Below are 15,873 nucleotides of genomic sequence, written 5' to 3' on the forward strand. Positions count from 1 at the left end.
GGTCTGACTCCGTCTAGGGCAGCTTCCCATGATCTGCTTTAAAATAGCCCTTTATCAGAACCATGAGGACTAGAATCCTACTTTGTTTTTAGGCGGAATGGCTGTAGCTCAACGGTGGAGCCCCTGCTTTGCAGGCAGAAGGTCTCAGGTTCGATCCCCAGCAGGATCTCCAGGTAGGGCTAGGAAAGAATCCTTCCTGAAACCCTGGAGAGCTGGTGCTGCCAGTCAGAGTTGACAATACTGGGCTGGATGGACCAAGGCAGGCCTGACTCAGTCTAAGGCAGCTTCCTTGTTTCGTACGAAGCACCGTCAATTACGCACATCAGCCCCAAACACGCCTCATTAGCCTAATTCGGAGGCTGCACATTTGGCCACTCAGGGCGCCAGCTTGCGGCCCCTGACCTGTGTTGTGTGCGCCAGCGGCCGTCTTCCGAGCCTTGCCTTTGGGCACCGGCGGCAGCAACTCGACTTCCTCCTGGGGCATCTGGGCCACCTTCTGCAGAAAGATCTTCTCCAAGGCTTGTGCCATGAGGACGATGTCGTCAGTTGGCTGGGGGGGCGGGGGGGAGAAGGCGGGACATAAATCGGGGCCACACAGACACAAGGACAAAACCCAAACTGACACACAACTTGCTAATTCTTGGGGAGAGAGCTGCTCCACCCTCAAAATGACTATTGGCCCCTCAGCGCAGGCGGACTGGCAAGAAGAAACACCAGTGCAGGGAGTCACACAGAGATGCAACAGGCAGCCTCGTTCTTGTGGGTGGGTATTTCAGGGGATTGGGATTCAGCCTGCTCTAGATGGGGTCTCCCTCACCCCCGAAAGATCATGTTTGCACCTTGGGAGTACGCCTGGACCCTACGCTGCCCTTGGACCTTCAGGTGGCCACGGTGGCAAGGAGCGCATCTGTGCAGCTACAGCCATTCCTGAGTCAGTCTGGCCCAGCAACAGTTATCCATGCCTCCGTTACATCACGGCTAGACTACTGCAATGAACTCTGTGTGGCGCTACCCTTGAAGAGCATCTGGAAACATCAATTGATGCAAAATGCAGCAGCTAGGCGGCTAGGCACTGCGCAGTATCGTGCGGTCTCACCCCTCTAGTGAAAGATCTCCAATGGTTGCCAATTGTTTCCTAGGCTTAAGTGTTGGCCTTATCCTTTAAAGCAGGGATGGGAAACTTGCAAAGCCCTGCAGATGCTTCAGCCTACAACACCCATCAGCCCTAGCCAGCACAGCCAATAGTGAGGGATGATGGGAGCTGTAGACCGCAAGTTGCTTTCAAGTTTTAACAGCTTTTAACTCCCTTTGGAGTTGTGACTGGTCCCCAGGAAACCATCCCAGTCTCTGCGTCCACATTCAGGTAGATGGACAAAGAGATGAATGTTACTGTTTTGCACATGAGGTTTCCCACAGGACAGGGGTACTGAATCTCAGGCCCATGGGCCAAATCCAGCCTGCATGGCTTCTCAACCTGGCCCTCCAGGGTTCCACAGATGGCCATGCCCTTTCCCTTTGCCCCAGCCACCAATGGTTTGGTTCCTCCTGGCTGTTCTGCTGCTTTCCCCCCATTCTAAAAAGTCAAAATGCCTCTCCGAAAGCTTCGCTCCTGGCAATAAGAGATTTAAGCTAAAATAGGGTGGTGTTTGTGGTATTCTGACCACACACCCTTTGCCTTTGGCTCCACCCACTACAGGAATTGCCTCCCCCCAACTTCTCCAAAGTTGAATTCGGCCCTGGGACTGAAAGACGCAGTGCACAGATGCTAATGTGGGTGTGGGCAGATCGTTTACCTTGTTGTAAATGTAACAATTTGTAAACATGGTGTTGAAATCCTGCATACATTCACTGGCGCTCCAGTAATAGTTGTGCTCTAGCCGCTTCTTGATCGTCCCCATGTCCATCGGGTTTTTTATTATTTTGTGATAGTCCTGTTCAGGGGCGGGGGAAGAGAAAGAGGCTGTGTTTACTGGAATCCAGAGGCGTATTATATATACAGTGCCATCCATGAATGCGTCCCAAGGATGAGACAATCTAAGGCTTTGGATGTGGGCTGGGGAAGGAGGAGAGGGAGGAATTGCAGGTAACGTGCGAGGAGCGATGACCCAACGCAGGGCTACAGCATGCCTCCCCCAGCCAATTGTACTGAACTGTGGCGATGGTCCTTCTTCACATAACACGTAACGAACTTACAGGAGTCACCCCAGAAGATGTGAGGATAATAGCTGCTGGCTTAAACAGATTTTTTTTTTAAAAGGACTAGAAAAATCCATGAAGATGGAGACGGAGGAAGAGAAGGGCCTGGTTCGCACGTCATGCTAACCCATGGCTTATTAACCCGTCGGCCTAGTTTGCACAGAACGACAAGAGTACAGGCTGAGCACACCCTGTTGTTGAATCGTGGGTTGTGCAGAGCTTGCACATCACGGCAACCCATGATTTGACAATGAGCAATGATCCAAGAACAACCCACACGCGGCCCGTATTCTGGGCTGTTGTTACGTGTGCACCGGGTCAGTGACAAGATCCATCCCAGTCCAAGGCTCATTGGAATGTGCCTGCCCGGTGATGGATAGGGGAGGCCTCACCTGGTCGACGTGGAGGAGGCTGGAGAGCAGTGGCCCGAAACGGCCTCTAGCTAAGTCCAGTGCACAGCAGCTGCATGTGAGCAGGAGAGCGGAAAGGAGCGGCCCCCCCATGGCCTGGAAAAGGCCCCCCGAGTGGGCCCTGCTTGGAAAATGCTGAAGAGTGCTGCGATAGGGCCTCAGAAAACAGGAAAAGCCAAAAGCAGGAGACACAACTCACCGGCAAATTCAGCTTTATGGCGTCGACGGGCTGGTAGAAGGGCCAGGCGAACTGGTGCTTCCACAGGGTTTTCACCACCACGTTCTGCATGTACTGCAGCTGGTTGGTCTTCCGCCCTGGCTTGCCAGGGTTGGTGACCTCAGGGGGAGGTGGGTTGACCGGGCCTTGGGGAGCCTGGATGGCAGAGGTGACGGCGGACATTTTCCCCTGCCTCTCCGGCTCACTTGCGGTCAAGGCGGCAGCAGCAGCAGGCACTAGGAAATGGGCCGTCCTCGTTTACAGCCCCCAGATGGGGTTGGCATCCCATTTCCAGGGACCAGCCATGCAGCCTGGAGAGGAGGAGAGCGAAGAGTTTTCAGGTTTGGGAACAGGGGAAAAAGACACAATGTGGAGGACAAGTTATTTTGATCACAACAAGCCATATCTCACCAGGCCATGGGGGCTGAACCTTAGGCCTGTGGGCCAAATCTGGCCCTCTGGAGTTCAACACATGGCCCCACCCCATCTCCCCTGGTCACCAACCATTGGGCAGTTTCTCAGCTTCTGCATTATTCATTTATTACACTGGCCCCTCGATGCAGGCTGATTGGCAAGAAGAAATGCCAGCGCAGGGAGTCATGCAGAGATGCAACAGGCAGCCTCCTTCTTGGAGAAGAAATATCCTTCCTGGATATTTGGGGGGACTGGGATTCCACCTGTTGTGGATGGGGTCGCCCTCCCCCCCAAAGATCACGTCGGCTTCTTGGGAGTGCACCTGGACCCTACACTGTCCTTGGCTCTTCGGGTGGCCGCGGTGGTGAGGAGCGCGTCTGTGTAGCTACGTGTAGAGCGTCAGCTACGGCCATTCCGGAGTCAGTCAGCCGGAGCTCCGCCCCCACCGCTGAAAAAGGCCAAAATGCCTCTTCTAAGGCTGAGTTACTGGCAGTAGGAGCTTTACGCTATGCTATGCTGACATCTTTTGCATTTTTGGCCCCGCCCCTTTTGCCTTCAGCCTCGCCCACCACTGGGATGTGGCCGAGAGCTTTTCTGGAATGGAATCCGGCCCCCGGGGTGAAATAGGTTCTACACAGGGTGACTGAAGAGATACAATCCGTAACCACTTTTTATTTTACAAAAATAAGACGAATTAAAAACACAACCGACGACCTAAGCACAAGCGCTGACTTCTGCGCCATCAAAAGCTCAAGGTCAGCCTCACCCACCATGGCACCCTCTGGAGGCTTTGGACTACAACTCCCAGCATCCCGATGACTGGCTCTGCTGACTGGGGCTGATGGGCCTTGAAGTCCAAAACATCTGGCGGACACCAGGCTGTGGGAGACTGCTCCAGGGAATGCAACAGTTTTGGCCTTGCACATTGAGGATCAAGGAGGTGTCTCTGAGAAGGGCATTTCCTAATCTGGGTATACCACAGAACAGGCCCTGTTCCCGACAGCTGCCCGCCTCTCCTCTGGCAAGGACAGACAGAACTGGGTCTTGGGCAACAAGCTCAGCAAATGGGAATCGGCTACATCGGGGCATTAATCCAACGTAAATCTTTGTTCACGGGCTCCCAAAAAGCACAATAAATTGGTGCTTTGTGAAGGGCTCTGGGGAATTGTGGAGTTTCCCGGAAGCTTCTCAGTGGCTCCTTGAGGAGACGCTCAGCCACGGCAGGTGAGTTCTGGCTAGCGATAGCCCCCCTGCATGCCCTGAGCGGCTGTTGGCTTTGCTCCACGGCAGCCTTCCCCAACTGGGTGCTCTCCGAGGCTGGGGATGGTGGGACTTGCAATCCAACACAGCTGGAGGGCACCAGGTTGGGGACGGCTGTTCTAGGGCGACTTCTCTGTTCATGCAGAGCAACAGAGAGGCCCAGCAGGCATGACAGGGGCCCTGTGGGGAACAGGAGTGCATGTGCACAGCCCCACAACATCCCCCAGAATCCCCTGCAACACACGCAACCAGGCAAATCGACTTGGCAGGATGTGAGGGGAAATAAGCTCTGCAAGAAATACCTAGAATTGGACACAATTTGTTTTTAAATATAGGGCCTTTGTTGCAAACACAGTATGTAAAGAAAAGAAAAAGAAACAAAGCATATTTGTGTCTCAGAAATTAAACCGAAACTTGCTCCTATTTGGGTAACCGCACTACCTGGCTGTACAGAATCAATGTTTGGCGATTTACATACGTCATACAAATGGCGCTTAATTTATTCCTGGGGAAGGCAAGGAGCTACAGAGGTGATGATCCCCAGAAATCTTATTCCTTCTGCTTTCAGGGGGCAGAACCCACACATTGTCAAACATAGCTTCATCGCCATAAGGACTAGCAACTTGCTTTATGAACAAAGGAAAAAGAAAACATGACAATTCTTCACAAGTCAAGCCCTGCAACTCTTTGCATATTTCTATGGAATTAAAGCCTAAAAAGTGTCATGCACATAGATTTTCACAACGCATGAATTAGATCCATTTCCCATTTCCGGCTGTGTTCATAGACCTGACAGACGTTTCGTCTTGATCCCTAGGAGAAACACCATCTTGTGCTCTCTTTTGAATGCTGCTGCTGCCACATCCTGCCAGCATGTTTGTTTCTGATACCTACTAGGTAAAACCAGCCACTTTTCAAAAATCAGATTTGGCCCTAGAGGCTGCTAGCAGCTGACCACCATTTATAGATTGAAACTGAGGAGGCCAACATGGGTGTTCCTGATGGATGCAAGACACCCGTGGGAAAGACACCCCAACCGCCACAGCCACCAGCTGCTCTCGCTCCTCCTCCTCCTCCCCATCCTTGCTCCCACTTGCATGCTTGGCAGGCAGAGAGCTGGGGAGCCAGGCGGCCGCAGAGTCTCCCGCTCTCCCTCCTCACCACCACCGTCGCCTGGCCAGCGAGAGGCAGGGAAGCGAGCAGTTAGCAAGGAACAGACAGGTTGCCACGGGGAAGAGGAGCGACTCCAGGGGGCCCCCAGCAGGTGCCCAACCATGCCTATCCCTGACGCTGGCCCTGATCTTGTCTACTCTTGACAGCAGGGAAGAAGAGGAGCCATTCCAGGGGGCTATTGTCATTGGGCCCCTGCTGGGGTGTGGGCCCTGGGCAGGAGCCCAACCATGCCTGCCCGTGACACTGGGGCTGCGTCGAGAGTCAGAAATATATGATTATCCCAGTAATTACTGGCCAGATTATTCGAGGAAAGAGTGCCTGGGCCACTGCATGCTCAGTCTAAAGAAACCCACATCTCCACCCTTCTCTCTGAAAACAAGCACATTTCCCTTAGGACTTTGACCACACAATAAAAATTTTGCAGGGCTTCCTGGAGCCTGGAAAAATAGCCTTCAGGTGGGGTGGGGCTAAAAGTTACCCATCCTCGCCTAAACCACAATGGAGGGGGCAATTTTTGAAAAAGTTGCTTCGATGGCTATGGAAACACTTCAATTTCTGATGCTGTTGGCAGGAGGAGTCCCTCACTCACCATCTCAAGCCGCCTTCCCCCAAATTCTGATACTCACCTCTCCTTCCAAATTAGCATGAACAGGGGCACACGTCACGTGCAGAGGTGGCTTCTTTATTTCAGGTCAGGGAGGGGAAGGTGTGGCCCTCGAGACACTGTTGGAGTGCAACTCCCAGCATCCCTCACCCTGGCCAATGCTGGTTAGAGCTGATGGGAATTGAAGTCCAACAACATCTGGGAGGCCACATTTCCCCACCTTGACTTCAGACTATGTCAACCTTTCCCCAAACTGATGCTCTCAAGATGGGCTGCACTACAGGTCCCATAATCCCCCAGCCAGCTGTGCAGGGAGCCATAAAGAGATGCAGCGGGCACCCTCCTCATCGGGCTCTGGTTGCCTAAGTTCATTTCTCCTTGGGCTTGGGAATTACTGACCTAAAACAGAAGACACGTTCAAGCAGACACAAACTGAATCTCAATTCGGGGGCGAAGTACGATGGGACGGCAGCAAAAAGTTCTCCACGCCTTGCAAGGTAACCAAGAGAAACATTTTGTGATGCAGGCCTGAGATTGTGACATTCACGAGGACTGGCGAATCAGGAACCACTGTGCCCTCGGCAATGAACGTCAACATTCTCTCCCTAAAATGCTTCTCTTTAAGTCAAAGGGGAAATGTTTGTTATCATTATTAAACATTAAAAACAACAGTAATAATAATATTAGTAATATAGCTTAGCATTCATATAGAGCAGTGGTGCCGAGCCTCTTCCAGCCAGAGGGACGAATTCCATCTCTGAGAAGCTCTTGGGGGCTGCATTCCAGGAGTGGGCGGAGCTGGTGGCAAAGGGGTGGGGCCAAAGGCAGAAGGGGTGGAGTCAAAATACCAGCCTATTTTAGCATTAAGCTTTGACTGCCAGTAACTTAAGGGAGGCATTTCAACTTTTTAGAATTGAGGGGCTGGGGGGCGAAACACACAAAAGCTGGGAGATCTCCCACTGATCTGTGGTTGGGGGAAAGGGAAGGCAGGGAAGGGGATGTGGCCATCCAGGGAACCTTGGAGGGCCAGATTTGGGCCCCGGGTCTGAGATTCCACATCCCTGATATCGAGCTTTATGGAGTCCAGAAACACTGGGTTGTATCCAGCTGTGTTGCTCCATCAGTGGCCAAGCAAATGCCTCCAGGAAGCCCAGAGGCAGGACCTGGGGGTGCCCGAGAGACCTCTGCTTGGCACTGGGCAGACACAATACTGCATTCTACGGGCCCTTTGGTCTGATCCAGCAGCACCCCCGCCCATTTGCTCCCAACGTGCAATACAGGCCAAGTTACGATTTCGGCAGGTGCAACGGCATCAAAACAAAAGCATCAAGGGATGGCGAGTTATTATTATTACATCCTTGTATTGAACAACTTACCTGGTCACCACAGGCGACCAAGAATTCCACAAAGGCTCCTTAGTGTAAAGCAGGGAAGAAGAACCTCCGGACTGCATTCCAAATCTGGCCCTCTTGGGATCCCCGGACAGCACCTCCCCCCCGACATGGCCCCCTTCCCAGGACCACAAATCATTCACTAGTTTCCTGGCTTTTGTACAGTTTCCACGCACATCCCTTCTAAAAGGTTGAAATGCCTCTCCAAAGGCTTAGTCACTAGGAGCTTTCAGATAAATTATGCTGGTATTTTGGGCTTTTTTGGCCTTGCCCCTGCCTACCACTGGAATGCGGCCTCCGAGAGCTTCTCTAAAACTGCATTGAGCTCACGGGCTGAAAAAAGGTTCAACACCCCATGCTCTAACCACTGTGCCGCGCAACCCTGGCTCTCTAATTATTATCCATGCCTACTGATCTGGCCATGTTGCTGCAGAGCAGTTGCATAGCGTAGCTCTAATTTCCTTGGAATTGCAGGGTGCAGGGCTAATTGTTCGTGGATCCTACTGTCTCCCTCCACAGCTTACTCATTCATACACCTCCTCCCTTTCCTCAGGTAAGCTCCCACCCCACGTCTGCCTCTTCAGCTCACCCTCCAGCTGCCCCATCTCCCCATTCTCTATGTGACATCACAGCAGCTCAGCTAACGGAGGTGGGCAAAGTCCACCTGAGCAACATAACCACCTACAACATAACTGCTGGACCCACCTTGCTCTGGTCCCGCTAGCATCTTGTTTCCAGTAATAGTTAGCCAGGTGTCTCCAGGGTGGCCTCAAAGGCAGCACATGAAAGCAACCTTTTCCTCCAGCAGTTAGGACTCAGAATCATGCCCCGCTGAACATGGACAGATCTCTCCTCCTCCTCCTCCATTCATCTCTCCTTCTCCTCCAATGTCCACTGCTTTTGGTAGTGAATTCCTTAAATTAATTACCTGCTGATCAACCAGTTTCACTAAGTGACACTGTGTCGCAGCATTAATAATCTTTCCATGCTATACATAACTTTATAATCCTCTATTCTCTTCAGGGCCCTGGGTCTTTAAGTGGCAGTCAGCTGCACTACCTCGGGCTATTGGTCTGGCTGCTCTGATGTCACAGAGGGTCTGGGATTTCAGTACTAGGCAGGCAAATTCTATGGGGGAGGCAGGAGGATTTTGCTTTGGCATTCCAAGGATCCCAAGCGAGCTTTGTTAAAATCGACAGCTGTGATCTGACACCCTGATTGATGCATTGCTCAGTTTCACATCAATAACAAGGCAGATTCAGTTTACATTCCCGCTTAAGCCCATGCAACACAACAAGAACTTTGGAATAACTTTAAAATTAGCAAATAGAAATGGACAGTCTTTAAATGTTTGTAGATGAAAGAATGGCACATAGGTACAAATCAGTGCATGGGAACCCACAAAATATAGGAACACTCAAAGCAAAGGAATCCCTGAGGGGAAGATGGATTCATAAATGATAACTCCACAAAGCAAAGGAATCCAACACCAACAGGACACTGCAGGCACATATACACAGAGCTGCTTCAGAGTCTTTCTGAAGCACCCATGAGAGCAGTCAGGTGGGTGACCACGCGTGAGAGGGCCTTCTCTGCAGTGGCCCCACACCCTTGGAACACGCCGCCATCGGAGGTCCACCATACTTGGTCATTGCAGACTTTTAAGAAGGTCTTGAAAATGTATTATTTTACCTTGGCCTTCTATTGATATGACTATTGTTGCTGTTGATGCTTTTAACATCGCTGTTGGCTTTCTTGTTGTTTTTATATTTTTATCACTTTTAATATTTTAATTTTTTGTTTGTATTTTATTGTTGCAAGCTGCCTTGGGAGGGTTTCTGCCCTGAAAGGCAGCCAAGAAATGGTTCAAATAAATAATAAAATAAAACTTCAAGGAAAGCAGACAAGCGACCCAAGGCAACCTGGAGGTAGCAATCAGCTTCATGTCCTCCTTACATGTGGCCACCAGAAGCATCAAGCTAACCGCTGCAGCTGCATGCAGGAGACTGGACCAAACGGACCTTGATCAGACCCAGCAAGGCAGCTCTTCTGCTAAGCACATGGATTGGAGTACAACGTGGCCACCCCACATGGGTCAGAAATCCACCTGGAGACCACTAGGAGCGGGGTCTTTAGTGTGTTAGCTCCTACCCTGTGGAACACCCTTCCACAGAATCATAGAACCACAGAATAGTAGGGTTGGAAGGGGCCTATAAGACCACCAAGTCCAGCCCCCTGCTCAGTGCAGGAATCCAAGTCAAAGCATCAATTGAGATCAAGCGTGCATCTGTGCTACTTTGTTTTCAGCCAAAATGTTTCTTTTCAGCCAAGTGTTTCTGCACGGACAGCTATGTTCCAGCCACTGTCTGATTGATGTCCATTTTTATTGTAAGTTTTAAAAATCTGTTGAACAGATATCTCTTGATGTGGAGCGGTTTCTAAATCCAATAACAAATAAAATGAAATGAAATGAAATAACAAGTGAAGGAGACGTTCAGTAATGCCTGATCTTTCATGACCTCTTTGCTCAGCCCGCAAGGGCCAAGAGTTTCTGCCACAAGCGTTACAGCTCCCTCTTTTGCAAGGGGAACAACAGAGCACCAGCCAGTTCGTGGCACCTGCCATTCAACCTTGTGGTCGTATTTTCCCATCGTCCAAATCCTGGACAGAACCTCAGCCTTTAAGTTATAACGCACAAGGTGAACAGTGGGTAATGATGCCAATACGTGGGTAATGATGCCAATGGTGCCCTTTTCGCTGAGGCATCAGCGTAAAGGGCCAATCCAACAGCATCGCTGTGAGCGGACCAAATAATGAATCGCCACCATGATCGAAGCAGGCCTGCCTGCCAACGAATACGTCAGAACACACATCTGCCTGCAATGCAGAAAAACACCATCACACTTTTAGAAGTCTCAGATAACTAGTTGCATGCCTCACTTGCAGAGAAAACACTAATCCATTCCTTTATTTTTATTAAAAGTACTTACACCCTTTCAGAGCAAAGCCCTCCCAAGTCCGCTTACAAAAGAGAATCAAATTCATAAAGCAATTTCAAAAATACACAAACAACCCAACTGTGAACAAAACAAAACAAAAAACCAGGACTCCTAAACAAAAAGCAAAACAAAAAAACAGCAGCAAGTTGGTTCCAGATTTAGTCATGACTAATTTAAGCCCCGATTTCAGTGGCTCTACTGGAAGTCATGACTAAATCTGGAACCAACCCATAAGCAGTTTAGAACCCATTTCACAACACTTATAATTTTAAAAAGCAGATTGGGGGCATAATCCTATGCATGTTTTTTCTGAGACTTTTTTCTGTCTACACATGCATAGGATTGCAGCCTGAAACAGTTAACTTTAGTTTTTTGGAATCCAATATATAACCGCAAAAATTATGAGATCCAGTGCCAACTTAAGGCACTCAAATAAGTTACGCAGCTAATAGGCAACGCCATCCGATCCAGATTCCACAAGTGCTATGTACACATAATGAAAATATCACACGCCCATAAGATAAGCCGTGACCCCTTTTTTAATCCTTGTACCTTTAACAACCTGGCACACAGGAACGAATGTGGGTAAGGCTTTTCCTGACATGGAGATAAAGCGATGGCAAGAGCTTCTCCGAACAGATCCCCAATGTTCTTGAAACATCCCCAATGTTCTTGAGACTTGGGAGCAAGTTCCACTAAACCTCAACCAAACACCCTTCAGAGGCAACATGCATGGGATGGGGCCATCCCAGCTGGATGCAACCTTCATCCCCACAGCTTGATTTGTGCTCACCATAATCCACGGCCCAGGCATCCCTTGCCAGTGTGGCAGCGTTCAAGCCAGGAACAGGTGAAGAAACCAATGTGCCTCTGAGCAGGGGCAGAGTGTGTTTCACTCACCACTAAGTAACTAAACAGGCTTCACAGACATCAGGGATCAGGGAGGAAAAGGGGCTTGCAGAACAGAGGAGGCTGCTCTCAGGCAAGAGTGAGCCGGCACCGCTTTTTCCTCGAAATCAAGCACCGTTCGATCAACACCCAGGACTCCTGGTGCAAAAGAACATCACCAGTGTTCACTCTCTCAGGAACACTGGAAGCTGCCTTCTACCGGGTCAGACCCTGGGTCCATCCAGCCCAGTACTGTCAACACTGACTGGCAGCAAGGGCTCTCCAGGGGTTCAGGCAGGGTTTTTTCCAGCCCTACCTGGAGATGCTGCTGGGGGTCGAAATCGGGGACCTTCTGCATTCAAAGCGGGGACTCCCCCACTGTGCTAAGGCCCCTCTACACCAGAGGTAGGCAGGAGGCGGACCACAGTGCACCAGCCCATTTCTGGAGGGCCACCCAGGGCCTGCTAGCAGCTGAGATAAAAGGAAGGGCTGCTACACACAGTGCAGAGCTAAACTATGGGATTTGCTACCACAAGACATAGTGATGGCCACCCACCTGGATGGCTCTAAAAGGGGACTGGAGCAATTCATGGATGAGAAGGCTATCAATGACTACTAGCCCTGATGGCTATATCCCATCTCCAGTATCAGAGGCGGTATGCCTATGTACACCCATGGACAGGGTATGTGTGCTGTTGCACTCCCATCCCGCTTGTGGGTTTCCCGTGGGCAGCTGGTTGGCCACTGTGTGAACAGCATGCTGGACTAGATGTACCCTCAGTCCGGTCCAGCAGGGCTCTTCCTATGCTCTTATGAGGTTCTTGCAAAGCATGCTGGACCCAGGGCATGGGCTTGGTCGATTTCAGCGAGGTGCTCCTGATGTTCCCAAGCAGGAGTGCAGACTTGGGAGCACATCACACAGATCAGCTACACCTTAACTCTTTGGCAGTCAGTAGAAGAAGACAACTGCTGCTGCATCAGGTTGAGGGCCCATTTATCAAGTCCACCTTCTTTCTCCCAGTGGCCCTGCAGGAGATAACCCACAAGCAGGAGCCAAGGACAAGAGTTATACTACCTCCACAAATGACTGACAGCCAGTGGCAGACTCCTCTGCCATGAGTTTGTCCAATCCCCTCTTAATGCCGCAGAGCAAGGCTGGGCAGGAGGCCGACCTACAGATGTTTGGGGCTGCAACTCCCAGCTTTCCTGACCGCTGGGGCCATGGTGGCAGGGGCTGCTGGGAGCTGAAGTCCCAAACATCTGGAGATTGACTTTCCCTGCCCAGCCTGCCATAGAGGTTAGCACCACATCTGGGGGAGGCAACCTGGTGGCTTTGGACTGCAAGACCCCCTGTCCCCAGCCCTTGGCCATGCTGGCTGGGGCTTAGCAGAGTTGTAGTTGAGCACATCTGGAGGGCAACCAGGTTCCCTGACCCTGTCATAAGTGAAGCGACCACTGTGTCAAGAAGTCTGTCTCTTCTCTGTCCAGAACCACTCAGCATTACAAGAGAAGCAGGAAAGGCTCTCTGTTTATTTTCTGCACGCACCATGGGTTTCTTTAAAATCTCTATCAGGTCCCAAGTAAATCTGTACATTTAACAGACAGCAGCAGAAACAGTTCCCAGTGTTAATTAATGGAAAATGCGAGAGCATACATGATGATCAGCTTGCTCTCTCTCAGTACCACATGGGTTTGTTTGGTTTTATTTAATGGAGGGGACGGGACCCAAAGAGATGCTCTCTGTATGCAACGTATGGGACTCAAGTACCCAGACACCATACGTTAGAAAGTGTGGTGTAGTGGTTAGAGTGTGGGACTGGGGAGACCCGGGTTCTAGTACCCACTCAGCCACGAAGCTCCCTGGTTGACTTTTGGGCCAGTCACTGACTCTCAACCTAACCCACCTCACAGGGTTGTTGTGAGGATAACATGGGAAGGAGTATTAAGGATGCCACACTGGGCTCCTTGCATGAGAGAAAAAGGAGGGATGTAAATATAGCAAACATAAATATATGTTGGGAGTCTAAAAGCAAAACGAGGGAACACCTAATTACTGCGAGAGCAGCTATGGAGCCAGCAGCAAAGGACCCAGTCTGTGCCTTGGAGAGAGGCCAAGAGGGGGGCCCGAGAGACGGCTGCACCCCTGACCCACTTGACAGCCTGACTCTGAGCCCCTTTGCTTGCTCAGCCCCCACTAAATGAAAGGGGGCTTATGCTACACAGGTAGAAGGGCCCCAGAGCATGTGCAGGAAGTTCCCAGAGGTTAAGAACATCCTCCTGTGCACACTTAATTTGGGAAGCTCCCCCCAGTTCAGACACGTTCAGAAACGAAGTCCAAGCAGCTATTCGAACATCAGAGGAGCTGTGCTGAATCAGACCAAGGTCCATCTCGTCGAGCACTTTGTTCACACGGCGGCCAACCCGCTGCCCACCGGCAGGCCATGAGCGCAACAGCCCCTCGTGCCCCCCAGTTCACTGCCTCCGACACAGCCATGCATACAGCCATGAGGAGCAAAAGTGCTCCCCTCCCCATGAACTGGCCGGATCCCCTTCTGAACCCGGCCGCGCTGGCGACCATCGCTGCATCCCGCGGAGGCGAATTTCACGGCTTAACTCCGCGTCTCACCGCGGATCCTCCTCAGCAAGCGCCGCGGGCAGGAAAGGGGCGCCGAGAGCGCGCAGCCGGGGCGGGGGCGGCCGCCGAAGCCCCGGGAGCGGGGGGCCGAGCGCGCGGCCCGGCCGCGGCTCCCGGGGACGGCGAGCGCCGCGGGGCGAGGGGCGCGCGGGGGCTGGGCCGGCGCCGCCGGGAGCGCCGCGCCCATTCGAGCGCCCGGCGAGGCCTGGCGGCGGCGAGCCGGCGCCTCCTTTGTGCGAGCGCCGAGAGCGGCGCCTCCCCCTGGAAGATGGCGGGCGCGGCGGCGAACCGGAGCGCGGCCGGCCGGCCGGCCCGGCGGCGAGGGCCGCGGCGGGGCGGGCGCCGCCTCGCGCCGCTGCCGGAGAGGAGAGGCGAGGCGAGGCGGCGCGGCGCCCGCCGGGGCCGCGCCTCGGGGGCCGCTGCCGCGGGGCTCGGCGCGCCGCCCGCCGCCCCCCGCCGCCGCCGCCGCCCGCCGCGCTTACTCGGCCGCGCCGCGCCGCGCCTCCGCCGCCTGCCGCCGGTGCGTGCGCGGGCCGTCGTCTGCCGCTCCGCGGCGGCGCTCCGTGCTGCTCCGGCTCCTCGCAGGCGCGGCGCCCGATGCGCGAGCGGGAGCGATGCGCCGCGCAGCGCCGCGCTCATGCGCCCGGACGCGCGGCCCGCCGGGAAGGGTAGTCTGCGCCGCCGGCGCGGCCACGGCGCCCCGCCCCGGCCAGGACTACAAGCCCCAGCCGCCAGCGCGCCCTCCCTCGCCGTGGCCCCGCGGTCCGCGAGCGGAGCGAGAACGGGTCGGGCCGCCAGGCCCGCGCCCGCGCCCCCAGCGGGGCCGGCCTCCCCCGCCCGGTCTCGGGCGCCCCACGCGGAGCGCCGCCGGGGCGGAGCGCTGCCGGGCGGCCTCGTCGAAGGACGGCCGGGCCCCCTTCTGCGCGCCCCCCGCGCCGCCGCTCCCGCCGGGCCGTGCCGGGGCCGCGCTGCGCAGGCCTCTCCCGCAGGCCCGCCGCGCCGCCTCAGAGCACGGGGCAGAACCGCTCGGGCCTCCTCGGCGGCCGTCCTGCGCAGAGCAGAAGCGCTGGGAACAAGCCGGGTCCATCGCAGCGCGCTCCGGGCCACTCGGTCCCGTGGGCCTGCTCCGCGTAGACCAGCGCCGGATGCCCCTCGAGGCGCAGCCCCGCCCTCGCTTACCCGGGAGCAAGCCCCACCGGTCGCAACGGCGTTCCCTTCCGAGGAGAGGCGCCCCGGGTCTGCGCCGCAGGGCCGCAGGGCGCTTACCTGGCAGCGCGCACCGCGACAGTCAGCGGGGCTCACTTCGGAGCAGGCCCCCATCGGGGCTCCGCAGGTTTCCGTCCGCTGCACGGTACGGCTGTTGCGACGTGCAATGGGTGCAACAAGCGAGATGCTGAATAAAATGCGCCGCTCGTTCAATGTAAGCATCGCTCCCCGCTGCAAAACGCAGCCTCGACGCAACTTGCACGGACAAATACAGAAATCCATAATTAATGTAACGGGGGAAAGCAAACAAAACCAATATAAACTATCAATGGCAAAATAATATAAATAAGAACACCATGGCAAAATAATGGGGTGGATCCAAGTTTATGCTGGGTCAACTGTGCTGGCAGAAGTGGACTTCCCTGCCTTGTCCCGCCTTCCCAAGGCAGCCCCCTGAAAATGCTATGCGGAGGCAGGAGA

General features: G+C 53.7%; 1 protein-coding gene across 8 annotated transcripts in view; it reads right to left on the reverse strand.

Annotated features, from left to right (window-relative positions):
- BRD3 (bromodomain containing 3) overlaps positions 1–15,561 on the reverse strand; it is a 37,415-nt gene extending 21,854 nt beyond the window's left edge. For 4 of the 8 annotated variants that reach the window (XM_084821124.1, XM_084821122.1, XM_084821120.1 and 1 more), the window contains exons 1-4: positions 14,670–14,838; positions 2,806–3,134; positions 1,794–1,931; positions 403–550 (exon numbers count right to left, since the gene is read on the reverse strand). In XM_084821124.1, the coding sequence (XP_084677250.1) occupies positions 403–550; positions 1,794–1,931; positions 2,806–3,006 (487 nt within the window). In that variant the 5' untranslated portion in view covers positions 3,007–3,134; positions 14,670–14,838. Of the gene's footprint in view, positions 1–402; positions 551–1,793; positions 1,932–2,805; positions 3,135–14,669; positions 14,839–15,453 lie in introns of those variants that run through there. The other 4 variants (XM_084821123.1, XM_084821119.1, XM_084821125.1 and 1 more) reach the window with 2 other exon arrangements.
- Positions 15,562–15,873: the final 312 nt, after the last annotated feature.

The sequence above is a fragment of the Heloderma suspectum genome, chromosome 14, assembly GCF_057233095.1.
Source record: "Heloderma suspectum isolate Gila_16-S chromosome 14, 16-S_ref, whole genome shotgun sequence".
Taxonomy (NCBI): domain Eukaryota; kingdom Metazoa; phylum Chordata; class Lepidosauria; order Squamata; family Helodermatidae; genus Heloderma; species Heloderma suspectum.